At 47.2% G+C, this 26643-nt stretch overlaps 1 protein-coding gene across 1 annotated transcript in view; it reads right to left on the reverse strand.

Annotated features, from left to right (window-relative positions):
* MTHFD2L (methylenetetrahydrofolate dehydrogenase (NADP+ dependent) 2 like) overlaps positions 1–26643 on the reverse strand; it is a 124578-nt gene that overhangs the window by 23413 nt on the left and 74522 nt on the right. Inside the window, exons 5-6 of the mRNA XM_075337268.1 lie at positions 13050–13157; positions 7834–7926 (exon numbers count right to left, since the gene is read on the reverse strand). Coding sequence (XP_075193383.1) covers positions 7834–7926; positions 13050–13157 — 201 coding nt within the window. The remainder of the gene's footprint in view (positions 1–7833; positions 7927–13049; positions 13158–26643) is intronic.

A 26643-nucleotide genomic window follows, 5' to 3' on the forward strand; every position in this document is an offset into this window, starting at 1 on the left:
ACAGACTTGTATCGGTCACCTGATGCCGTGATTGGTGTTTCCTGGTGGGAGGAGCCTGTCCTGTTCCGCATTATCAGGAAGTTCCCTCCATCATCATGGTGCCAGTTATAGTCCTGCTCCGCAGGGTGCTCTCCTGGTCCCTGTATGTGCTCTAGTTTCTTTCCGCTACTTCCCCTGACCTTTTCTGACCTCCCTAACGTCTGTTCTGCTTGACCTCCCTCACGTCTGTTCTGCCCGATCTCCCTCTCTCCCATCCCCTCCATCTTCTCTTACCTTCCATTCACCCCTCCTGCTCCCAGTTTGTTTTCCCATCCCTGCGCCCCCTTCTTCGGCTTGCTCTCCCAGTTACCAACTTCTGGCTTGTATCTGAACCTGACTCCGCCTCCTCCCTTGTACTGCGCTCCCTCTCGGCTCTGACCCAGCTAGCATGACTTTTCTTAGCAACCATTTAGTTACCAGGGACGTGCTCTGGCTCCCTCTAGTGGTTGTTCTCATTATACACACTGTGTGCTGACTCATCCTAGTGGTGACATTACACTATGGCTGCATGCTGTGCCTTCATATGTAGCAGAGCTGGATCTGTCTTGGGACCTCGTAGTGTGGATTATGTCTGACCTGGGTGATTTTGGGATTAATATACTGGTGAAAGAGAGTGTTTTTTTATTTTTGTTTTTTGAAATAAAGGATTTTTGTGTGTGTTTGTGTTTATTTTTTTAAACTTATAGGATTAGTGGTGGGGGGGTCTCATAGACCCTTGCTCATCATTAATCCAGGGGTTAGTGGCAACTCACAGCTGTCATTAACCCCTTATTCCTCCGATTGCCCTGGGGGGTTAATAAAGGGGCGAAAGAGGGTGCTTTTTGTCTTTTATTTCAATTAAAACATTTTTTTGTTGATTGTGTTTATTTACTTTCACTTACAAATTAGTAATGGGGGTCTCATAGATGCCTCCTATCACTAATCTAGGGCTTAATGATAGCCGTGAGCTGCCATTAACCTCTTATTACCCGGATTGCCCTGCACCAGGGCAATCGGTATGAGCTGGACAAAGCATCGGGCTTGTCGCATCTAATGGATGGGTCAATCATGGGCTGCTACAGGCTGCTATTTTTCATCTGGGAGGGCAAATATGCATGGGTCTTCCCAGCCTGTGAATATCAGCCTCCAGCTGTCGGGCTTTATCTTGGATGGGTATCAAAATTGGGGGGAACCACATACCGTTTTTTTAAATTAAGTGACAGTTCAGTAGTCCAACCTGGAGCAAGGGTGTGCTGAGCTCTCAGTGTTTTGAGTGATATCCAATATTATACTGGGAGGAGCTGGGTTTCTGCAGGTGTTCACTGTTCCTGGTAATTGTTCAGCTATTTAGCTGAGCAGCTTATCCCAAGCCACTGCTAGTCTGAGACTTCTGTTCAGTGTTACTAATTGGTCTATTTGTTACTAATTGGTTATTTGTGCTCTGTGGATTGATCTTTTGCTGCAAGACCTCTCACTTTATTTGACCTACCTTTTGTCTCGTCTATCTGATTTGATCTGCGGTTCTACAGATATTCTGAAATCATACCAGAACCTGACTGTGCCTCTGCCTATTCTCTAAATTTTGACATGTTTTACTGGTACCCAACCCTGGAGTATTTGACTACTCTGCCTCTTGGCTTGTCTGTGTAGTGACTAGAGTCACAGGTACTTGTTCATCATGCTGTACCATCATTGAGGCATCTGATAGGTTACAAATCTATTCTGCAGCAGTTCAATGATCTATAGACAAAGTAATTAAGAGCTATCTTCATCATAAAGAAAAACAAGGAGTCCTAGGAGTGATGATATTACCCCTACTGAGCCCTTATGAGAACATCAAGTCTGACTGAGATTGCTTGATGAGAGGGAAGGACTAATGTAAGCTTCTCTGTTGTGAATTCTGCATGATATTTGGAACAACCTCATTGCCGAGTTGCGAGGTGTCTTTTTTCTGTGCTCTTCTGAGATTCCGAAGTAAACCACTGTGTCTATGGTCCTCAATATTGGTCATTTTGGAGTGTATTTCTGTAGTATAATGTCACTTATGTCCCAATGATACAAGTCCTTTTCTCCATCCGTTTCTCTCCACACAGGTCTGGCAAGTCACCTGGACATCTCTGTATTCTTAGCCCTGGCTGGCCTAGATTCCAGTCTATCAATCTTTTTTTGCTTACCAAAAGTTGTAACTCTTATGGTCTTTTCCAGTTGCTCAGACTTTACATGGAACCTGACAGGTTCCTCATACTATCCCACCCACCAGCGTTTATATATTTACTACTAAATAAACTTATCTTGAAAAATAGTCTTTATAAGACCTTTTTTCATAAGTAAATAAGCCCTTTGACTAGTCCATGGGTCGTCAGATCCCCAGACTAGTCAGCCCTTTCTGGATGTTATCATGCCCATGTGGGCATGATGACATGATTTACAGAAAGCTCCATTTGAAATAATTGAGGTAATGAATTCAGTAGCCTTCCGTTTGAAACTTCCTGCTTCCTTCTGGATACCAATGTACACTACAAGTCTTGCTGAAGAGTTCACTCACACTAGCGTATAAAAATATGTCCCATTCTCATCCAGAAAAGTTGGACTTGTGAAACCTATTTGGTTTTTCCGTATGTAATGCCAGAGCAATGCAAGTGTGTGATTTTTATTTTGACTAGCATCCATATGCCAACCACAGGACGTGTATGCCATCCATATGCAATGCATTTTTTCTCAGCAGCACTTCTCTCATTGCACATGTCGTATTCATACGCTAGTGTGAGCGAACCCTAAAACTTACCATTCACCAGTACACACTGTCAGTATTCCTCCTGTTTTGGTTAGAAGCAGTCCAGATCTCTCTGTGAAATGACCTGCACATATCCTATCTGTGTAAATTATTTTACGTGCTACCAGCCTTCCACTGACAATGTGCTGTTGCAGTAACACAGAAGACTAGTAAAAGTCTTGGAAGGCTGCAGATAAAATTATGGTCACCCCCTCTGATCAGCTGTTCTTGGTGCCAGGAGCAGCGGCATATAGCCGGAAATGCTCAGTTCAGCAGGTGCCCTGTCTTGGGATATAGGTCGCAGATGGGTACTGCACATCTTCCTCAAGTTGATTTCAATGGGAGGTGGATGTGCAATACTTGGCTGCGGCCGCTATCAATTGACCTGGAAGCTCTGGAACTTAGCATTCTGCCGACGCTGGCACCAAAGATAGCCGATAGGTGGGGGTGCTGGATGTCGGACCCTGGCTGATCAGACATTGATGACTTATCCTAAGGATAGGCCACTAATGTAAATGTAGTGGACACTGTACTTAGTTCACCTTAATTAAAGAACCAGAAGATGTCAGTGTCCATATGACAGCAGCAGGATAGCAGGGGAGGAGTGGGAAGGAAGAGTCCACCGGCAGGCCAGAGAACAGCAGCCGGTTGAGGTATGATAGCGCCAGAAACCCAATATCAGTGAGTCATACCGTGAGAGTTAAACTCTGGACTGTTCTGGGTGTGATCAGTTGCAAAGTGTGCCAAGTAATTTGCACTGACTAATAGGTTTTTGGGCTGTGTCCATTGATCAAAGCTATTATAAGAGACCGTTCTTGTTTAAATAATAATTAGGTTCTGTGTCTCAGTGTTGATGTAGAAATGGCAAGCTCTGTAAGTCAGTATGTGTGTACCACCAAGTGTTTTGCTTTAGTGTGGGTGTGTAAACTCTAAGCTCTGTGCCACAGTATATGTGTACCACCAGGTGTGTGCCTCAGTGCTGGTGCGTAACCAGTAAGCTCTGTGCCTCATTGCTGATGTGTAACTGCCTAGCTCTGTAGAATATAAGACATATTTTCAGTTGTTTCACACTTTTTTAAGTATTTAATTCCACATGTTTTAATTCATAGTTTTGATGCCTTTAATGTGAATCTACAATTTTCAGAGTCCTGAAAATAAAGAAAAGTCTTTGAATGAGAAGGTGTGTCCAAACTTTTGGTCTGTACTGTGTGTGTAGATATATATATATATATATATATATATATATATATATATATATATGTAGCGCCCTGGACTAGCCAGGTCATCACAGATAACACTCAAACACCCCCACCCCCATTAGACAGGGACACCAGCCAAACACAAAACCCTTATTGCCTCCCTCCAGGGTCTGATGTCCACACCAGGTGGGGCGGAGCCAAGCGGTTGGCCCCACCCACCGAGGAGTTCACAGGCCTGGAGGCGGGAAAAGTGTCAGAACAGTTTAGGAGTTGAAGTGAGAGGAGCAAGCACTTGAGTGTCTGGGTTTGTGGCCCAGGCACTGACAGCAAGGTTGGCAGATGGTGGTGGCCGTCTGCAGGAGTGGTGAAGCAACGCGGAACCGTAGGACCGGGGTCTGGCGTTGGCCCGCCGGTACCGACCGGGGAGCGAAGCGAAGCCAGCACACACAGGCAGGGCCATCGAACCCCGACCAGGCTTGGAGCCGCCGACAATAGTCAAATCCGAATGTGACCGGAACCCCAGGGGTTTCCTAACCGCAAAAGTCCCGATTGAAGGCAACCGCCCACACCGTGAGGGTATACAGCTACCGCCTAAGGCTAGAGACCCAAGGGCCAGCGCCTGCGGGCAAACGGGCTCCTCCGGTACCCATACACCGGGGAGCGGACTACCGTTGGGGATCCATAGTAGTCAAACGAGAACATCAAGATGCAGGGAAAGACAGCCGCCATCACCTGTCCGGGGAGAGACACAGCAGCCGGCTGCGGGACCCGTCCATCCAGCCGTTTGGTTTACTGAGGACTTTGTACATTTCTTGCTGAGTGAGTTCACCCGTGCCATCCGGCACCGCACCGCGCTGTCCCTGCAACCCTGCACCTCACCAAACCAGCCTCCCCGTCACACCACCGGGCCCCGGGACCACCGACCCCTACCCACGGAGGGGGAAAACAACATCCCAGCTGCTCCCTACCATCGCTACCATCGGAATCCCCATCACCAGCAGCGGTGGTGCCCATCTTCACCGCTACCCGTGGGTGGCGTCACAGACTAAATCCCGCAAACCAACCACCCTTTTCACTCACGGGCGAGGAGCGCCGCTCGAGTCCCCGGATCCGGCCCACCGCTCAAGCCACCGAGCAGCAGCCGCAACAGCGCCGGACCCGCACGTGACATATATATATATATATATAAAAAATATATTCAGTTAGATTGAGAAATATTAGGACAGTGAGCGAATCTTTGAGATTTGTGCTCTGAATTTGTGATTTCAAATCAAGCAAATAAGATGCAATTCAAGTGTAGAGTTTCAGGTTTAATTAAAGGGGTTAAACATAAATATCCTGTGAAACGTTTAGGAATTGCAACAATTTTTCTACAAAGCCTCCTCATTTCAGGGGGTCAAAACTAATTGGACAGATTTACTTTACCATAAATAAAATGTTAATTTTTAATACTTCTTTTTAAATGCAGTGAGTGCCTGAAGTCTGGTCATGGACATCACCAAATGCTGGGTTTCCTCCTTTGTAATGCTTTGCCAGGCCTTTACTGCACCTGACTTCAGTTGTTGCTTGTTTGTGGGTCTTTCTGCATTAAGTTTTGTCTTAAGCATGTGAAATACATGCTTGTTGGGTTGAGATTTGGCGATTGGCTTAGCCATTGCAGAATATTCACCTTCTTTGCTGTGAAAAACTCCTGGGTTGCTTTCACGGTACATTTTGGGTCATTGTCCATCTATATTATGAAGAGCCGTCCAATCAACCTTGGTGCATTTGGTTAAATTTGACCAGGAAGTATAGCCCTGTACACTTCATAATTCATCCAGCTGTTTCTATCGTTAGTCACATCATTAATAAAAACTAGTGACCCAATGCCTTTGGAAGTCATGCATTGCCATGCATTTACATTTCCTCCACCGTGTTTTAGGCCTGTTTCACACGTCAGTAAAAAACACAAATGTTCTTTACTGACGTGTAAAAAACGCCTATGTCCCTCTGTGTGCCGTGATTCACGGCAGACGGTGGTTGTCCATGTGCAATCCGTGATCCATTATCTGTGATTGCACATGGACGTATGCTCACCTGTCACGTTCCTGCTCTCCATGGTGCTGAACTCCTCTGCTCTGCAGGGTCCGCCCACCTCTCTCTGCAGCTACTTCCGGGTCGGCTCTGGCTGCATTCATGAATATGGATGAGCTGGCCAGGAAGCTGCAGAGAGCAGAGGTTGCAGAGAGCGTCGCTGGAAAGGTGAGTTGAAAATGTTTTTTATTTTATATGTTCATGTTTTTCTGGTACGTGTTTCACGTTTCACACCATACTGTGGTCTCATTTTTTTTAAGTAGGAATGGATGTGAGGGCAAATGGAAACCTCTTGACCTCACTATAATGCCAAAAACGCATGCTTTGATTTTGTCAAAAAAGCATGCGTTTAGCATAAAAAAAAACATGTAAAACGCTAGAAATTTCTTTAAGGATGCGATTTGATAATTCTCATTGACATCAATGTTAGCAAAACGCTGCCAAAATGGTCAAAACAATTGACATGTTGCTTCTTCAACCGCAGAGATTTTGACAAATTTTTGTCACAAAAAACGCAGCGTTTTTGGACGCATAGTGCGCGCAGAATATGCCTATTTCCCATAGACTTTGCTTGCAAATCAAAACGCATGAATTATTGCATTAAACCGCTGCAGTTCAAAACGCTGTGGAAACGCATGAAAAAAACACAACGTGCGCACATGGCCTTAAAGTGCTAAAAACAAAATCAGAAATTTTGAAAAAAAAATCTTGCTAGTGTCATGACTTTCCATGGGATTTAACGTTTACAATTTTTGGGATATAGAGCTGTGTTGGGGCTTGTTTTTGTGCCCTAAGCCAATATTTTTAGTGATATTATTTTGGAGTATATATGATGCTTTGTTTTAATCGCTTGTTATTAAATTTTTTTCTGTTGATGCGGTGGCTGAAAAACTGCAATTCTGGCATTTGGATTTTTTGTCTCGTTACGTTGTTTACCGATATGATTAATTTATTTAATATTTGGATACATTGGACTTTTAGAAATTCAGTAATACTAAATATGTCTATTCTTTATTTCTTATTTTTTTAATGTGGTAAAAGGGGGTGATTTTAAATGTTATTTTTTTTACATTTTTTTTTCTACTTTGTACTTTATTTAATAGTCCTCTTAGGCGACTTGAACCTGCAATAGCCTGGTCACTTGTTTTGTATACAGAAATGCCAAAGCATTGCTGTATATTCAAAAATCACAGTCTCCTATGTACTTTGGCCAGAGGCAGGTTTTCACTGGAGAACTGAGATGACAAATACAAGGGTCATCAGCTGATACCTGGCTATCATGACAACTTATCAGTGTCCCAATATCACAGCCCACCAATGAGGGCTCAGAATAACACGAACCCTGCCAAGGCGCGTTTAAGGCGGCTGTTAATTGATAGTGGTGTTTAACTGGTCAAGAGCAGCGGGCTGAGCATAGCTCCACCTGCGGCTGTTAGAAGTAGATGAAGGCTGAATGATTCAGCCTTCATCTGCAGCGAAAGATGCGAGTTTGGCGTGCGAGCCCATGTCAAAGGCTGGAGTCACACTTGCGAGAGACTCGCACGAGTCTCACATCGCATCACCCGGCATGGCCACACACTCTCCTGACAGGAGCGGGTCAGCTGCATGTATTTCTATGCAGCTGAGATGCTCCTTTCAGGAGAGCTGCAGGCCATGTCGGGTGATGTGATGCAAGACTTGCAAGAGTCTCTCACAAGTGTGACTCCGGCCAAAGACATAGAATGTCATTAGTCGTAAAAGGGTTAAGAAAATAGGAAAAGAAATATTTACCTGCTGCTACTATAATTATATCTGCTATCTGAGTGTGGATCTTCAGTAGCTCTTTTGGGGTGTACCTGTGGGTAATTGTCACCGTTGCATCACCTTAAGGAGAATAAAAAGCTGGTGTCAATATATTATTAAGCATACATTAATTTTCCTTCATTATACATTGCTTTGTGATCAGTACCCCACCGATCAGCCATTATTAGCCCCAGTGGCAGCCGGATGAAATCATTGAATGAAATTATGCAGCTCCATTCCATTGTACACATCAGCTCTTAATTCTGTTATTCCTTCTAGAAATACTCTGTCCCCTTAACCATGCTATGATTATGGGAACTCCTTGACTTTGCGGTAAAGAGCTTATTACAGCACAACAATCTCTGCATATTTCCAAAGGTGCAGGTTAATCATGACTCAGAGCTCAGGACTGAAGCCTCCTTGCTATGTTCAGCATTTATATTTATACAGATCTTCATGGAACTATTTTTGGCCGTAGAAAGTTTCCTAATGATGCAAGCAATGATCAAACCAAATATTTAAACACATGAACAAGCCAAGCAATAGGATAGGAATATACATTTAATAGCTACTAAATTTGGGCAGTGTTTCATGGAATGTTTAACTGAAAAGGATAACAGTATTTATTATTAGGGTACGTCCGCATGATCAGTGCTCGCGTTCTGAACACATTGTATTTTCACTGCATTTTACAGTACAAGCAAAGTGGAAGGGATTAATAGAAATCTGTCCACTGTGCTTCTTTTCTACATTGACCAAACTGAAACATGTCAATTTCTTTTGCAGAACGCTCAGTTTTCTGTGCAGATTTAGATGCGGAAAATCCGCAGGTAAGAAACACACATTCATTTTTGGTGCCTTTACGAGGTGGATATGCATCAAAAACACTTGTACTTTGTACCTACTGATATCAATATCACTGAGTTTAAAAACCAAAGCAGCTTTATTTAAAGGATGACACTCCAAACAGAGACAAAAAACGAAGACTCAAACACGCGTCAAAAACGCTCACAAAAATACAATTAAAAGCCATAAGTAAAATAAGGTGCGGAGATGATGTAGAAAATCTGCAGCGTCAAAAAAATCAACTGATCCTGATCATGGGAACATAGCCTTATGGTAAAATATGTGTTAAGTAGATCAAACTGGCTATTACAGTACATGTCTCTAATTTCATGTTTTACAGTGTACTTCACAGAAAACTATTCATGGTTTTTTGATGTCAACTGTGCACTTTCAAGGCCTTCCATGTTTACATGTTTAATAATAGATGAATATACCGGTGTGTGTGTGTGTGTGTATATATATGTATATATATATATATATATATATATATATATATATATATATATATATATATATATATATAGTCAGGGCCAGAAATATTTGGACAGTGACACAAGTTTTGTTATTTTAGCTGTTTACAAAAACATGTTCAGAAATACAATTATATATATAATATGGGCTGAAAGTGCACACTCCCAGCTGCAATATGAGAGTTTTCACATCCAAATCGGAGAAAGGGTTTAGGAATCATAGCTCTGTAATGCATAGCCTCCTCTTTTTCAAGGGACCAAAAGTAATTGGACAAGGGACTCTAAGGGCTGCAATTAACTCTGAAGGCGTCTCCCTCGTTAACCTGTAATCAATGAAGTAGTTAAAAGGTCTGGGGTTGATTACAGGTGTGTGGTTTTGCATTTGGAAGCTGTTGCTGTGACCAGACAACATGCGGTCTAAGGAACTCTCAATTGAGGTGAAGCAGAACATCCTGAGGCTGAAAAAAAAGAAAAAATCCATCAGAGAGATAGCAGACATGCTTGGAGTAGCAAAATCAACAGTCGGGTACATTCTGAGAAAAAAGGAATTGACTGGTGAGCTTGGGAACTCAAAAAGGCCTGGGCGTCCACGGATGACAACAGTGGTGGATGATCGCCGCATACTTTCTTTGGTGAAGAAGAACCCGTTCACAACATCAACTGAAGTCCAGAACACTTTCAGTGAAGTAGGTGTATCTGTCTCTAAGTCAACAGTAAAGAGAAGACTCCATGAAAGTAAATACAAAGGGTTCACATCTAGATGCAAACCATTCATCAATTAAAAAAATAGACAGGCCAGAGTTAAATTTGCTGAAAAACACCTCATGAAGCCAGCTCAGTTCTGGAAAAGTATTCTATGGACAGATGAGACAAAGATCAACCTGTACCAGAATGATGGGAAGAAAAAAGTTCAGAGAAGAAAGTGAACGGCACATGATCCAAGGCACACCACATCCTCTGTAAAACATGGTGGAGGCAACGTGATAGCATGGGCATGCATGGCTCTCAATGGCACTGGGTCACTTGTGTTTATTGATGACATAACAGCAGACAAGAGTACCCGGATGAATTCTGAAGTGTACCGGGATATACTTTCAGCCCAGATTCAGCCAAATGCCGTAAAGTTGATCGGACGGCGCTTCATAGTACAGATGGACAATGACCCCAAGCATACAGCCAAAGCTACCCAGGAGTTCATGAGTGCAAAAAAGTGAAACATTCTGCAATGGCCAAGTCAATCACCAGATCTTAACCCAATTGAGCATACATTTCACTTGCTCAAATCCAGACTTAAGACGGAAAGACTCACAAACAAGCAAGACCTGAAGGCTGCGGCTGTAAAGGCCTGGCAAAGCATTAAGAAGGAGGAAACCCAGCGTTTGGTGATGTCCATGGGTTCCAGACTTAAGGGAGTGATTGCCTCCAAAGGATTTGCAACAAAATATTGAAAATAAAAATATTTTGTTTGGTTTATTTGTCCAATTACTTTTGACCTCCTAAAATGTGGAGTGTTTGTAAAGAAATGTGTACAATTCCTACAATTTCTATCAGATATTTTTGTTCAAACCTTCAAATTAAATGTTACAATCTGCACTTGAATTCTGTTGTAGAGGTTTCATTTCAAATCCAATGTGGTGGCATGCAGAGCCCAACTCGCGAAAATTGTGTCACTGTCCAAATATTTCTGGACCTAAGTGTATATATATTATATATATATATATTATATCTAACTACGCATTTAGGGATATTGAGTAAAAACAGAGAATTGTCAAAAAAAGATTGTGAACGTTATATATCAATGACTATTTATACTTACTGATGATCCCGATTTTCTAGGTGTACGTACCTTATTTTGAAGCTATAAATTCAGCTGTCGCTGGAGATAGTGTTAACTACACATACACAAATAAATATATTTATACCCTGTGATAAATTCTTACCATCAGGGAATCTGAACATTCTTCATTTTATAAATTAATTTCCTTTTGCACTAACCTTTAAAATGGAAGCATTTTTTTATTCTTTGACACAGATTATGAGCCTGGGAGCTAAAGGAGATAATTGACAATAGCTATATTCTTCCTGAGGCTTTTTTGAAAATCATAATCCCTTTCTCAGGCAATAAGATTTTAGTAGGATACTACTGAGTCGCCTCTCGCCCACCTGCTGCAGCGGTCGCCTCAGGGTCTCTGCTCCACCTCCAGGAACGCCGCAGGTTCTTCTCTCTGGGACGGCTTCTGGCGACAGGTATGTCAGGTTATGTAGTTTTGAGTCATGACGCCACTCTCGGTTTGCGGTCAGGGTTATGGGTGACCGCCACTGCAGTTTTAACGAGCGTCTGGGGCTGATGGGATCTGCAGTTAGATGGTGTGGCCTCCTGTGAGTGAGGCTGGCCCCAGGGGCTCGGGTGTGTGTGTGGAAAACAGGTCGCAGAATAATTCAGTCTCAGTCCAGCAATGTCTTGCAACTCATTTTTCCTCACTTTCAGGTGTTCTGTGAGGAGCCCGGGCGATGCTGAGATACACCACAAGGAGAACCAGGTTTCCTTCAGGCTGGAATAAGGGCAACTGTTAGCTCGCCTTCCTAGCACTTCTTGTTTCAGATAACCCGCGACTTGAAGTATAATGGGGCTCATCCAGGGAAGTCGCAACTGCCTTTTCTCTCCTTTCTGGCCCGTTTGCTGGCATCGTATACCAAGGTGAATAGCTCAGGCTCAATTCTCCTTATGGGCCCCCTTGTTGCTGCTGATGCTCGGACTCTGTTTTTGGTTGGTGTAGGACTTGTTGTCCACCCCACCAGCAGGTTTAGCAGATCACTAAATGGATGTCTGGCTCTAGGGACCTGTTCCCCGTGCGTGCCTAGCCACCAGAAGTCTCCGTACATGACCAGCTGACTTCTCTTCTTCAGCGTCTTTCTGTCCAACTTCTGGTGATCATTCTCCCCCGCAAACAGCTACCACATGTGCAGGGTCTGACTAGTGTGTCCACTCTTCTGCGTTTCCACTTCAGACTCGGCTTGCTCTTCTCCTACTCCTTCCTCTGACAGACTGCCACTGCAACCTAGCTTCCAGCCTCTCTACCCCACCCCTTGACTGGATGTGGAGACACGCCCCCTCCTGGGTCTGCCCAGGGGTCCCATCAATGGTGTGTGAGACCTGGTTACTATGTGTTTGTGCATACACACCCTATTCCAGCCTTCAGGATTACCTGTTTGCACTCACCCAGCGTGGGTGCATTAGTCAGTGGCGCCTGACCAGGTCAGGGGCGTCACACTACAAAACCTGCTATGCCAATTTTTAAAATTAACATTCATTTTAGAAAATTAGTTCAAACAACATATGATTAAAAAATGTTATACTTACATTTAGAAAACCAATATAAAATACCAGTTTTCAGCAGGATACAGAAAAAAAAGGAACTTGATATCACTGGTCAAAATGATTTTTTTCACAAGAACATTTAATGGGAATTCTAATAGAATTGAACCTCCTGAATTTAAATGTTAATCAACAAAGGTAAAGCAGACAGCTGGGGACTACAGACTCAAATTATGGAGTTTACTCTGCAAAGATGTCAGAATGCGCAAGTTAGTTTGAAGGTTGTTCTTTTGCATAATTGTAACAATGTCCCATCAATACCTGTTGCACATGCTGTGGCCCAAATATGTTTATTCTACTTGGTAAGTGTCCTAAGGTTCTGGAACCATATCTCCATGGGATTGTGAAAGTCTAACATTTTTACCCAGGGTATGTAGAATTACATTTTCAATGTATTTTTTTAAACCAGTGTCAAAGGGAAATAGGGAAAGGTTTCATTAGAATAGATAGTATATTTACTTTTGGTATGCAAATCACAAGTTCAATTTATCTGTTATTTAATTAACTCTTACCCCCAGGTCTCTCATGTCTTCCATCGGTGTGCAGTAGCATTGAAATAGGCATGCCAACATTCTTTGATCTTCCTGCAACTACCACATTTTTGCCAAATGTTTTTATACCTAAAAGTACAAATGTTTAGGGAATTTTACGGTCAATCTATCACTTGTAAAGCACCATGGAATTAATGGCGCTATAATACTAAATAATAATAATAAATACTAATAATCTATGCAACAGTTTTGTTTTAATTCTTACAATGCATGTAACAAAAAATGGCCTTCAATACCCAATGGGACTAAGAATCCAGGCGGCATTTAGAGCAAAGGTCATATTTACTGAAGAAATATGGCAGCAAAGAATAACTCCAAATGATTAGGAATAAATGTATTTGGATATTACAGGCTTTAAAGAGGTTGTCTACTGTATAGAAATTTTACATAAGCTGTTATAGTGTGCTACAATAAGTGTTACCATGCCTGTTTGCTACCCCAGCACTTCATTGACCATAAACGTAAAATATGACTGTACCAAACCTCTGCATCCATAGGAAGTAAAAAGATGATTGATTCCCTGGCTTACTCTTGCACAGGCATTGAACTGATTAAGATTAGTGTTGAGCAAGCATGCTTGTTAATTAAAAAAAAACGGCATGAGGTCACCCCCATTTTTGATAACCAGCCAAGGTAAAGCAGACAGCTGAACTGGTATTATAAGCCTGGGAAGTTCCATGGTTATTGGTTGCTTCTCAGCATAAAAATATTAGTCGATAGGCACCTCATTAGATGTGCCTATTCTGGTGCTTTGCCCCAGCTCTTCCCAATTGCAGTGGCAACTGGAGTAATATTTTTTGGGGTTGCTGTCAGCTGTGTAATGTCAGCTGGCATCAAGTGATCGTACCCTAGTGATAGTAATGGATAGGCATCTATTAGACAACAACCCATTACTAAACTAGTAGGTAAAAAGAGCAAAGAACACACAGTATAATTTTTTATCTTAAAAATCACTTTATGATGTTTGCCCTTGCATACCAATATATATATATATATATATATATATATATATATATATATATATATATATATATATACATATATATATATATATATACAGTTAGGTCCAGAAATATTTGTAGTGACACAATTTTCGCGAGTTGGGCTCTGCATGCCACCACATTGGATTTGAAATGAAACCTCTACAACAGAATTCAAGTGCAGATTGTAACGTTTAATTTGAAGGTTTGAACAAAAATATCTGATAGAAATTGTAGGAATTGTACACATTTCTTTACAAACACTCCACATTTTAGGAGGTCAAAAGTAATTGGACAAATAAACCAAACCCAAACAAAATATTTTTATTTTCAATATTTTGTTGCGAATCCTTTGGAGGCAATCACTGCCTTAAGTCTGGAACCCATGGACATCACCAAACGCTGGGTTTCCTCCTTCTTAATGCTTTGCCAGGCCTTTACAGCCGCAGCCTTCAGGTCTTGCTTGTTTGTGGGTCTTTCCATCTTAAGTCTGGATTTGAGCAAGTGAAATGCATGCTCAATTGGGTTAAGATCTGGTGATTGTCTTGGCCATTGCAGAATGTTCCACTTTTTTGCACTCATGAACTCCTGGGTAGCTTTGGCTGTATGCTTGAGGTCATTGTCCATCTGTACTATGAAGCGCCGTCCGATCAACTTTGCGGCATTTGGCTGAATCTGGGCTGAAAGTATATCCCGGTACACTTCAGAATTCATTCGGCTACTCTTGTCTGCTGTTATGTCATCAATAAACACAAGTGACCCAGTGCCATTGAAAGCCATGCATGCCCATGCCATCACGTTGCCTCCACCATGTTTTACAGAGGATGTGGTGTGCCTTGGATCATGTGCCGTTCCCTTTCTTCTCCAAACTTTTTTCTTCCCATCATTCTGGTACAGGTTGATCTTTGTCTCATCTGTCCATAGAATACTTTTCCAGAACTGAGCTGGCTTCATGAGGTGTTTTTCAGCAAATTTATCTCTGGCCTGTCTATTTTTGGAATTGATGAATGGTTTGCATCTAGATGTGAACCCTTTGTATTTACTTTCATGGAGTCTTCTCTTTACTGTTGACTTAGGGACAGATACACCTACTTCACTGAGAGTGTTCTGGACTTCAGTTGATGTTGTGAACGGGTTCTTCTTCACCAAAGAAAGTATGCGGCGATCATCCACCACTGTTGTCATCCGTGGACGCCCAGGCCTTTTTGAGTTCCCAAGCTCACCAGTCAATTCCTTTTTTCTCAGAATGTACCCGACTGTTGATTTTGCTACTCCAAGCATGTCTGCTATCTCTCTGATGGATTTTTTCTTTTTTTTCAGCCTCAGGATGTTCTGCTTCACCTCAATTGAGAGTTCCTTAGACCGCATGTTGTCTGGTCACAACAACAGCTTCCAAATGCAAAACCACACACCTGTAATCAACCCCAGACCTTTTAACTACTTCATTGATTACAGGTTAACGAGGGAGACACCTTCAGAGTTAATTGGAGCCCTTAGAGTCCCTTGTCCAATTACTTTTGGTCCCTTGAAAAAGAGGAGGCTATGCATTACAGAGCTATGATTCCTAAACCCTTTCTCCGATTTGGATGTGAAAACTCTCATATTGCAGCTGGGAGTGTGCACTTTCAGCCCATATTATATATAATATAATCAGCTGAAGACTTTGCCTCTTTCTTCAAGCAGAAGGTTGACAACATCAGAGCAAGCTTTGGCCCACAATCACCACAGCCCCTCATCATAGCTACTCAGCCTTCTTCCTCCAAATCCAGCTTCTCCACCATGACAGAAATCAATCTTTCCACTCTACTCTCAAGATCACATCTAACAACCTGTGCACTGGACCCGCTCCCATCGCACCTCATCCCCAACATCACCGCAGTCCTCATCCCAGCCCTAACCCATCTCTTCAACCTATCACTAACAACTGGTGTATTCCCCTCATGCTTTAAACATGCTTCTATTACACCCATCCTCAAAAAGCCCTCCCTTGACCCATCCTCTGTGTCAAACTTTCGCCCCATATCCCTTCTCCCCTATGCCTCAAAACTACTAGAACAGCATGTCCATCTTGAACTGTCCTCATTCCTCTCCTCCTGCTCTCTCTTTGACCAGCTACAATCTGGCTTCCGACCGCATCATTCCACTGAAACTGCCCTAACTAAAGTCACTAACGACCTACTAACCGCCAAAACCAAGCGACACTACTCTATCCTCCTCCTCCTGGACCTGTCCTCTGCCTTCGACACAGTAGACCATTCCCTCCTACTACAGATTCTCTCATCTCTGGGCATCACAGACCTGGCCCTATCTTGGATATCCTCATACCTCACCGACCGAACTTTCAGCGTCTCCCATTCTCACACCACTTCCTCATCTCGCCCCCTATCTGTCGGTGTTCCCCAAGGCTCAGTTCTTGGACCCCTGCTTTTCTCCATCTACACCTTCGGCCTGGGACAGCTCATAGAGTCCTATGGCTTCCAGTATCATCTCTATGCCGATGACACACAGATCTACCTCTCTGGACCTGACATCACCTCTCTACTAACCAGAATCCCACAATGTCTGTCTGCTATTTCATCCTTCTTCTCTGCGCGATTCCTAAAACTTAACATGGACAAAACAGAATTCATTGTCTTTCCTCCTCCTCACTCATCTCCTCCAACAAGCCTTTCCATCAAACTCGATGGTTGCTTACTCTCCCCAGTCTCACAAGCTCGTTGCCTTGGAGTGACCCTCGACTCTGCTCTATCCTTCAAGCCACACATCCAAGCCCTCTTCACCTCATGCCGATTACAACTCAAAAACATCTCCCGGATCCGTGCTTTCCTTAACCAAGAATCAGCAAAAACATTAGTGCATGCCCTCATCATCTCCCGCCTCGACTACTGCAACCTCCTGCTCTCTGGCCTCCCTTCCAACACTCTTGCACCCCTCCAATCTATCCTAAACTCTGCGGCCCGCCTAATCCACCTCTCCCCTCGCTACTCCCCAGCCTCGCCACTCTGCCAATCCCTTCACTGGCTTCCCATCACCCAACGACTCCAGTTCAAAACACTAACCATGACATACAAAGCCATGCACAACCTGTCTCCTCCCTACATCTGTGACCTAGTCTCCCGGTACCTACCTGCACGCAACCTCAGATCCTCACAAGATCTCCTTCTCTGCCCCTCCCTTATCTCCTCTTCCCACAATCGCGTACAAGATTTCTCCCGTGCATCCCCCCTACTCTGGAACGCTCTACCTCCGCACATCAGACTCTCCCCTACCGTGGAAAGCTTCAAGAGGAACCTCAAGACCCATCTCTTCCAACAAGCCTACAACCTACAATAGCCCTCAGTCCAGTAGACCACTGCGCAACCAGCTCTGTCCTCACCTATCGTACCATCACCCATTCCCTGTAGACTGTGAGCCCTCGCGGGCAGGGTCCTCTCTCCTCCTGTACCAGTCTGTTATGTACTGTTAATGATTGTTGTACGTATACCCTTTCACTTGTAAAGCGCCATGGAATAAATGGCGCTATAATAATAAATAATAATAATAATAATATATAATTGTATTTCTGAACATGTTTTTGTAAACAGCTAAAATAACAAAACTTGTGTCACTGTCCAAATATTTCTGGCCCTGACTGTATATACAGTACAGACCAAAAGTTTGGTCACACTTTCTCATCTCTAGAACAACTGTTAAGAGGAGACTTTGTGCAGCAGGCCTTCATGGTAAAATAGCTGCTAGGAAACCACTGCTAAGGACAGGCTACAAGCAGAAGAGACTTGTTTGGGCTAAAGAACACAAGGAATGGACATTAGACCAGTGAAAATCTGTGCTGTGGTCTGATGAGTCCAAATTTGAGATCTTTGGATCCAACCACCGAGTCTTTGTAGAAAAGGTGAACGGATGGACTCTACATGCCTGGTTCCCACTGTGAAGCATGGAGGAGGAGGTGTGATGGTGTGGGGGTGCTTTGCTGGTGACACTGTTGGGGATTTATTCAAAATTGAAGGCATACAGAACCAGCATGCCTACCACAACATGTTGCAGCGGCGTGCTATTCCATCTGGTTTGCGTTTAGTTGGACCATCATTTATTTTTCAACAGGACAATGACCCCAAACACACCTCCAGGCTGTGTAAGGGCTATTTGACTAAGAAGGAGAGTGATGGGTTGCTACGCCAGATGACTTGGCCTCCACAGTCACCAGACCTGAACCCAATCGAGATGGTTTGGGGTGAGCTGGACCGCAGAGTGAAGGAAAAAGGGCCAACAAGTGCTAAGCATCTCTGGGAACTCCTTCAAGACTGTTGGAAGACCATTTCCGGTGACTACCTCTTGAAGCTCATCAAGAGAATGCCAAGAGTGTGCAAAGCAGTAATCAAAGCAATATGTGGCTACTTTGAAGAACCTAGAACATAAGACATATTTTCAGTTGTTTCACACTTTTTTGTTAAGTATTTCATTCCACATGTGTCCATTCATAGTTTTAATGCCTTCAAAGTGAATCTACAATTTTCAGAGTCATTTATATGGATGCACCTAAATAAGATAGGAATGGTTGGTTATATCAACTTCCTGTTTGTGGCTCATTAGTATAGGAGTGGGGAAACTTTTCAAGATGGATGGTGACCATGGCAGCCATTTTGAAGTTGGCCATTTTGGATCCAACTTTATTTTTTCCTACGGGATGAGGGTCATGCAACACATCAAACTTATTGAGAATTTCACAAGGAAAACAAAGGTGTGCTTGGTTTTAATGTAACTTTATTTGTTCATTAGTTACTTACAATTTTATGACCACTTATATAATATGTTTAAAGTGATGCCCATTGTGTTGGATTGTCCATGCAACCCTCTTCTCCCACTCTTGACACACTGATAGCAACACCGCAGAAGAAATGCTAGCACAGGCTTCCAGTGTCCGTTGTTTCAGATGCTGCACATCTTGTATCTTCACAGCATAGACATTTGCCTTCAGATGACCCCAATATAAAAGTCTAAAGGGGTCAGATCAGGAGACCTTGGTGGCCATTCACCTGGTCCACGATGACCAATCCACTTTCCAGGACACTGTTCATGTAAGAATGCTCGGATCTGACACCCATAATGTGATGCTGCACCACCACATTATGGTGGCTCACCGATCTAACCCCCTTTCTTGTGAAATTCTCAATCAGTTTGATGTGTTAGATGACCTATTAGGATCTGTTGGATCCGAAACGCGTCATCTGTTTCCCTTTTAATTGAGTCCTAACCATGGAATTTGAAAATGTGAAATCAAGTTTTGAATTTTCTTATCGTTTGGGATTGCTGGAATTTTCTTGGATTTTTTTGGATTGCTTCTTCTGGTGACCAGCTGAGATGATGGTGGAGTGGCTGATAAGTATTTTTTTGTTTTTGTAATAAATGTTGTATTTATTTTCTGAAAATGAGAAATGGTCAAAATAACAAAAAAATGCATTGCTTTCAGACCTCAGATAATGCAAAGAAAACAAGTTCATAATCATTTAGAAACAACAATACTAATAATTTTTTAACTCAGGAAGAGTTCAGATATCAATATTTTGTGGAATAATCATGATTTTTAATCACAGCTTTCATGTGTCTTGGGCTTCTTGGCATGATTTCCACCAGTCTATCACAATGCTTTTGGGTGACCTTATGCCACTCCTGGTGTGAAAATCTAAGCAGTTCTTTCTTTGATTGGTTTGTGACTATCCATCTTCCTCTTGATTACATTCCACCGTGCACACGTTGAGTATTTGGTGAGCTTTTTACCTCCGTATTTGTAGCCAAAACCAGAAGTGGAACAATCAGAGGAAAAGTATAATAGAAACACGGGCACCACTTCTGCATTGCATACCACTCCTGTTTATGACTTGCAAATATTGAGGTAAAAAACTCACCAATTACTCAACGCGTGCATGTAACTTTATTGTCCGTTACCATGGAGACACATGAGCCTGCGTAGGAGCTGTAGATGGTGAGCAAAACCTGATACTTTTGTTACCTTGATATATAAAAAAGGCATCAAAGGAGCAATTTAGCAGATGGAGGACAAATTTGCATACTGTATAATATATTGGTTTACGCTGCAAAAACGTCACTTTTTTATGATCAACAGAAGAATACCTATTACAGTAGTTAAGTATATAGGATTAAAAATATTGTTTAAAGTAGTGGACACCACCATTGTAGATTCGTGAACTATTTCATTATTATTATTGCTTGCCTAGCAATACTAGACAAAGCCCCAAACATTTTCTGTGCTTTAGTTCTTTAGCATTGTACATAAAATGGTGCTTACTCTATTAAATACCATATAAGATGCACTTTTTCCCCCAAATTTGGGAGTAAAGTGTCTTATAGTCCGAAATGTACCTATGTACCTCGCTCGCTGTGGTGTGGGGGAAAATCGGTGGTGGAGCAGGGTCAGGGCTGTATTTTGCCTTCGTGCTGCCCTAGGCACTTTAAGTGGTCGCGCCCCTTAGTGACAACGTAAAACTGAGTTTTCGCACACGACATCTGTTTAAGGCAGATCTACTCTGTAAAACACTTGAAAAAGTATCAATGAGAAACGAAGGGCACTAACCCCCCCCCCCCCCAATGGGGATCACCACGGGCACATCAAAACATAGCATGGGTATAAAATATTCCCACCACACTGTACCCACTTATATACTGTGACTGTGACACTGCCCCTAATAAACTACACCACACTGCCCTCCCTTATAAATTATACCCACCACACCTTCCTCAATTATGAAATATGATCTGCACATTGTCCTCACATCATGCTGCCCCCTCCTCATAATGTCCCATGCATGCTGCCCACTCCTCACAATGTCCCATGCATGCTGCTCCCTCCTCACAATGTCCCATGCATGCTGCCCACTCCTCACAATGTCCCATGCATGCTGCCCCCTCCTCACAATGTCCCATGCATGCTGCCCCCTCCTCAGTGTCCCATGCATGCTGCCCCCTCCTCACAGTGTCCCATGCATGCTGCCCCCTCCTCACAATGTCCCATGCATGCTGCCCACTCCTCAATGTCCCATGCATGCTGCCCCCTCCTCACAATGTCCCATGCATGCTGCCCCCTCCTCAGTGTCCCATGCATGCTGCCCCCTCCTCACAGTGTCCCATGCATGCTGCCCCCTCCTCACAATGTCCCATGCATGCTGCCCACTCCTCACAATGTCCCATGCATGCTGCCCACTCCTCACAGTGTCCCATGCATGCTGCCCCCTCCTCACAGTGTCCCATGCATGCTGCCCCCTCCTCACAGTGTCCCATGCATGCTGCCCCCTCCTCACAGTGTCCCATGCATGCTGCCCCCTCCTCACAGTGTCCCATGCATGCTGCCCCCTCCTCACAGTGTCCCATGCATGCTGCCCCCTCCTCACAGTGTCCCATGCATGCTGCCCCCTCCTCACAGTGTCCCATGCATGCTGCCCCCTCCTCATAGTGTCCCATGCATGCTGCCCCCTCCTCACAGTGTCCCATGCATGCTGCCCCCTCCTCACAGTGCCCCATGCATGCTGCCCTCTCCTCACAGTGTCCCATGCATGCTGTCCCCTCCTCACAGTGTCCCATGCATGCTGCCCCCTCCTCACAGTGTCCCATGCATGCTGCCCCCTCCTCACAGTGTCCCATGCATGCTGCCCCCTCCTCACAGTGTCCCATGCATGCTGCCCCCTCCTCACATCATGCTGCCCCCTCCTCACAGTGTCCCATGCATGCTGCCCCCTCCTCACAATGTCCCATGCATGCTGCCCACTCCTCACAATGTCCCATGCATGCTGCCCCCTCCTCACAATGTCCCATGCATGCTGCCCCCTCCTCAGTGTCCCATGCATGCTGCCCCCTCCTCACAGTGTCCCATGCATGCTGCCCCCTCCTAACAATGTCCCAAGCATGCTGCCCACTCCTCACAATGTCCCATGCATGCTGCCCACTCCTCACAGTGTCCCATGCATGCTGCCCCCTCCTCACAGTGTCCCATGCATGCTGCCCCCTCCTCACAGTGTCCCATGCATGCTGCCCCCTCCTCACAGTGTCCCATGCATGCTGCCCCCTTCTCACAGTGTCCCATGCATGCTGCCCCCTCCTCACAGTGTCCCATGCATGCTGCCCCCTCCTCACAGTGTCCCATGCATGCTGCCCCCTCCTCACAGTGTCCCATGCATGCTGCCCCCTCCTCACATTGTCCCATGCATGCTGCCCCCTCCTCACAGTGTCCCATGCATGCTGCCCCCTCCTCACAATGTCCCATGCATGCTGCCCACTCCTCACAATGTCCCATGCATGCTGCCCACTCCTCAAAGTGTCCCATGCATGCTGCCCCCTCCTCACAGTGTCCCATGCATGCTGCCCCCTCCTCACAGTGTCCCATGCATGCTGCCCCCTCCTCACAGTGTCCCATGCATGCTGCCCCCTCCTCACAGTGTCCCATGCATGCTGCCCCCTCCTCACATTGTCCCATGCATGCTGCCCCCTCCTCACAGTGTCCCATGCATGCTGCCCCCTCCTCACAGTGTCCCATGCATGCTGCCCCCTCCTCACAGTGTCCCATGCATGCTGCCCCCTCCTCACAGTGCCCCATGCATGCTGCCCTCTCCTCACAGTGTCCCATGCATGCTGCCCCCTCCTCACAGTGTCCCATGCATGCTGCCCCCTCCTCACAGTGTCCCATGCATGCTGCCCCCTCCTCACAGTGTCCCATGCATGCTGCCCCCTCCTCACATCATGCTGCCCCCTCCTCACAGTGTCCCATGCATGCTGCCCCCTCCTCACAATGTCCCATGCATGCTGCCCACTCCTCACAATGTCCCATGCATGCTGCCCCCTCCTCACAATGTCCCATGCATGCTGCCCCCTCCTCAGTGTCCCATGCATGCTGCCTCCTCCTCACAGTGTCCCATACATGCTGCCCCCTCCTCACAATGTCCCATGCATTCTGCCCCCTCCTCACAATGTCCCATGCATGCTGCCCACTCCTCACATTGTCCCATGCATGCTGCCCCCTCCTCACAGTGTCCCATGCATGCTGCCCCCTCCTCACAGTGTCCCATGCATGCTGCCCCCTCCTCACAGTGTCCCATGCATGCTGCCCCCTCCTCACAATGTCCCATACATGCTGCCCCCTCCTCACAGTGTCCCATGCATGCTGCCCCCTCCTCACAGTGTCCCATGCATGCTGCCCCCTCCTCACAGTGTCCCATGCATGCTGCCCCCTCCTCACAGTGTCCCATGCATGCTGCCCCCTCCTCACAGTGTCCCAAGCATGCTGCCCCCTCCTCACAGTGTCCCATGCATGCTGCCCCCTCCTCACAGTGTCCCATGCATGCTGCCCCTTCTCACAGTGTCCCATGCATGCTGCCCCCTCCTCACAGTGTCCCATGCATGCTGCCCCCTCCTCAGTGTCCCATGCATGCTGCCCCCTCCTCACAGTGTCCCATGCATGCTGCCCCCTCCTCACAGTGTCCCATGCATGCTGCCCCCTCCTCACAGTGTCCCATGCATGCTGCCCCCTCCTCACAGTGTCCCATGCATGCTGCCCCCTCCTCACAGTGTCCCATGCATTCTGCCCCCTCCTCACAGTGTCCCATGCATGCTGCCCCCTCCTCACAGTGTCCCATGCATGCTGCCCCCTCCTCACAGTGTCTCATGCATGCTGCCCCCTCCTCACAATGTCCCATGCATGCTGCCCCCTCCTCAGTGTCCCATGCATGCTGCCCCCTCCTCACAGTGTCCCATGCATGCTGCCCCCTCCTGACAGTGTCCCATGCATGCTGCCCCCTCCTGACAGTGTCCCATGCATGCTGCCCCCTCCTCACAATGTCCCATGCATGCTGCCCCCTCCTCACAGTGTCCCGTGCATGCTGCCCCTCTCCATGAGCTCCTAATGCTGCCTTCATCTTTTCCATAATGACACCTCCATGCTGCCCCACTCATCATACTAAGACCACCACACTAGCGCTTATGCCGAGACCCACACACACACACACACACACACACACACTACCCCACTCTTGATATTGACTCCCCCTACATTGTTCCACTCCATACTGAGCCCACACATGCTGCCCCTTCTCCATAATGAGCTCCCAATGCTGCCCCCTCTTATTCTGAGTCCTTACACTCCCCCCCATCAATATTGTCATTGCTCTATCCCTCAACCCTTGTCCTCTGTCTCTAGCATTGGCCCCTCTCTCCCATTCCCCCAGCAGCAGCCTCTCTCCCCCCGCCTCCAGCAGCAGCCTCTCCCCCTGCATCAGCCTCTCTCCCCCCAGCCTCCCCCAGCATCAGCCTCTCTCCCCCCAGCCTCCCTCAGCATCAGCCTCCCTGCTCCCAGCTTACCCCAGCATCAGCCTCTCTCCTCCCAGCCTCCCCCAGCATGAGCCTCCTCCAGCATCAGCCTCTCTCCTCCCAGCCTCCCCCAGCATGAGCCTCCTCCAGCATCAGCCTCTCTCCTCCCAGCCTCCCCCAGCATCAGCCTCCCTGCTCCCAGCTTCCCCCAGCATCAGCCTCCCTCCTCCCAGCCTCCCCCAGCATCAGCCTCCCTCCTCCCAGCCTCCCCCAGCATCAGCCTCCCTCCTCCCAGCCCCCCTCCTCCAAGCCTCCCCCAGCATCAGCCTCCCAGCCTCCCTGAGCATCAGCCTCCCTCCTCCAAGCCTCCCCCTCCCAGCCTCCCCCAGCATCAGCCTCTCTCCTCCCAGCATCAGCCTCTCTGCTCCCAGCCTCCCCCAGCATCAGCCTCCCTCCTCCCAGCCTCCCTGCTCCCAGCCTCCCCCAGCATCAGCCTCCCTCCTCCCAGCCTCCCCCAGCATCAGCCTCCCTCTTCCCAGCCTCCACCAGCATCAGCCACCCTCTTCCCAGCCTCCCCCAGCATCAGCCTCCCTCCTCCCAACCTCCCCCAGCATCAGCCTCCCTCCTCCCAGCCTCCCCCAGCATCAGCCTTCCTCCTCCCAGCCTCCCCCAGCATCAGCCTCCCTCCTCCCTCAGCATCAGCCTCCCTCCTCCCAGCCTCCCCCAGCATCAGCCTTCCTCCTCCCAGCCTCCCCCAGCATCAGCCTCTCTCCTCCCAGCATCAGCCTCTCTGCTCCCAGCCTCCCCCAGCATCAGCCTCCCTCCTCCCAGCCTCCCTGCTCCCAGCCTCCCCCAGCATCAGCCTCCCTCCTCCCAGCCTCCCCCAGCATCAGCCTCCCTCTTCCCAGCCTCCACCAGCATCAGCCACCCTCTTCCCAGCCTCCCCCAGCATCAGCCTCCCTCCTCCCAACCTCCCCCAGCATCAGCCTCCCTCCTCCCAGCCTCCCCCAGCATCAGCCTTCCTCCTCCCAGCCTCCCCCAGCATCAGCCTCCCTCCTCCCTCAGCATCAGCCTCCCTCCTCCCAGCCTCCCTCAGCATCAGCCTCCCTCCTCCAAGCCTCACCTTCCCCCTCCCAGCCTCCCCCAGCATCAGCCTCTCTCCTCCCAGCCTCCCCCAGCATCAGCCTCCCCCAGCCTCAGCCTCCCTCCTCCGAGCCTCCCCCAGCCTCAGCCTCCCTCCTCCCTCAGCCTCCCTCCTCCAAGTCTCCCTCAGCATCAGCTTCCCTCCTCCAAGCCTCCCCCTCCCCCTCCCAGCCTCCCCCAGCATCAGCCTCCCCCAGCATCAGCCTCCCCCTCCCAGCCTCCCCCAGAATCAGTTTCTCTTCTCCCAGTCTCCCCCCAGCCTCAGCCTCTCTCTCCCCCCAGCCTCTCTCTCCCCCCAGCCTCCCCCCCAGCCTTAGCCTCTCTCTCCCCCCAGCCTCCCCCCAGCCTCAGCCTCTCTCCCCCCAGCCTCAGCCTCTCTTCCCAGCCTCAGCCTCTCTCTCTTCCAGCCTCAGCCTCTCTCTCTCTTCCCAGACTCCCCCCAGCCTCAGCCTCTTTCTCTTCCCAGCCTCTCTCTCTTCCCAGCCTCCCCCCAGCCTCAGCCTCTCTCTCTTCCCAGCCTCCCCCCAGCCTCAGCCTCTCTCTTCCCAGCCTCCCCCCAGCCTCAGCCTCTCTCTTCCCAGCCTCCCCCCAGCCTCAGCCTCTCTCTTCCCAGCCTCCCCCCAGTCTCAGTCTCTCTCTCTCTTCCCAGCCTCAGCCTCTCTCTCTCTTCCCAGCCTCCCCTCAGCCTCTCTCTTCCCAGCCTCTCTCTCTTCCCAGCCTCCCCCTCCCCCCAGCCTCTCTCTCTTCCCAGCCTCCCCCCAGCCTCTCTCTCTTCCCAGCCTCCCCCCAGCCTCTCTCTCTTCCCAGCCTCCCCCCAGCCTCTCTCTCTTCCCAGCCTCCCTCTCTTCCCAGCCTCCCCCAGCCTCAGCCTCTCTCCCCCCAGCCTCCCCATGCATGATTACAGTGGACAAAAAGAGGCATCGCAATTCGCAACGATCATCAACTAACCTGTAAGGTGCCCATACATTCTAGGCTCTGCCTTACCTGCTCCGGTGCCCGCCGCCCTGCTGTGGCTGGCTCCTCTTCTGGCTTGCTCCAGCTGCAGACGCGTCCTCCTCCGCGGCGTGTGTCATCTGCAGCATTGGACGCTGCAGCACGGGGCAGTGAGCTGATTGTCGCGCCCG

Source organism: Anomaloglossus baeobatrachus, chromosome 1 (assembly GCF_048569485.1).
Source record: "Anomaloglossus baeobatrachus isolate aAnoBae1 chromosome 1, aAnoBae1.hap1, whole genome shotgun sequence".
Lineage (NCBI taxonomy): Eukaryota > Metazoa > Chordata > Amphibia > Anura > Aromobatidae > Anomaloglossus > Anomaloglossus baeobatrachus.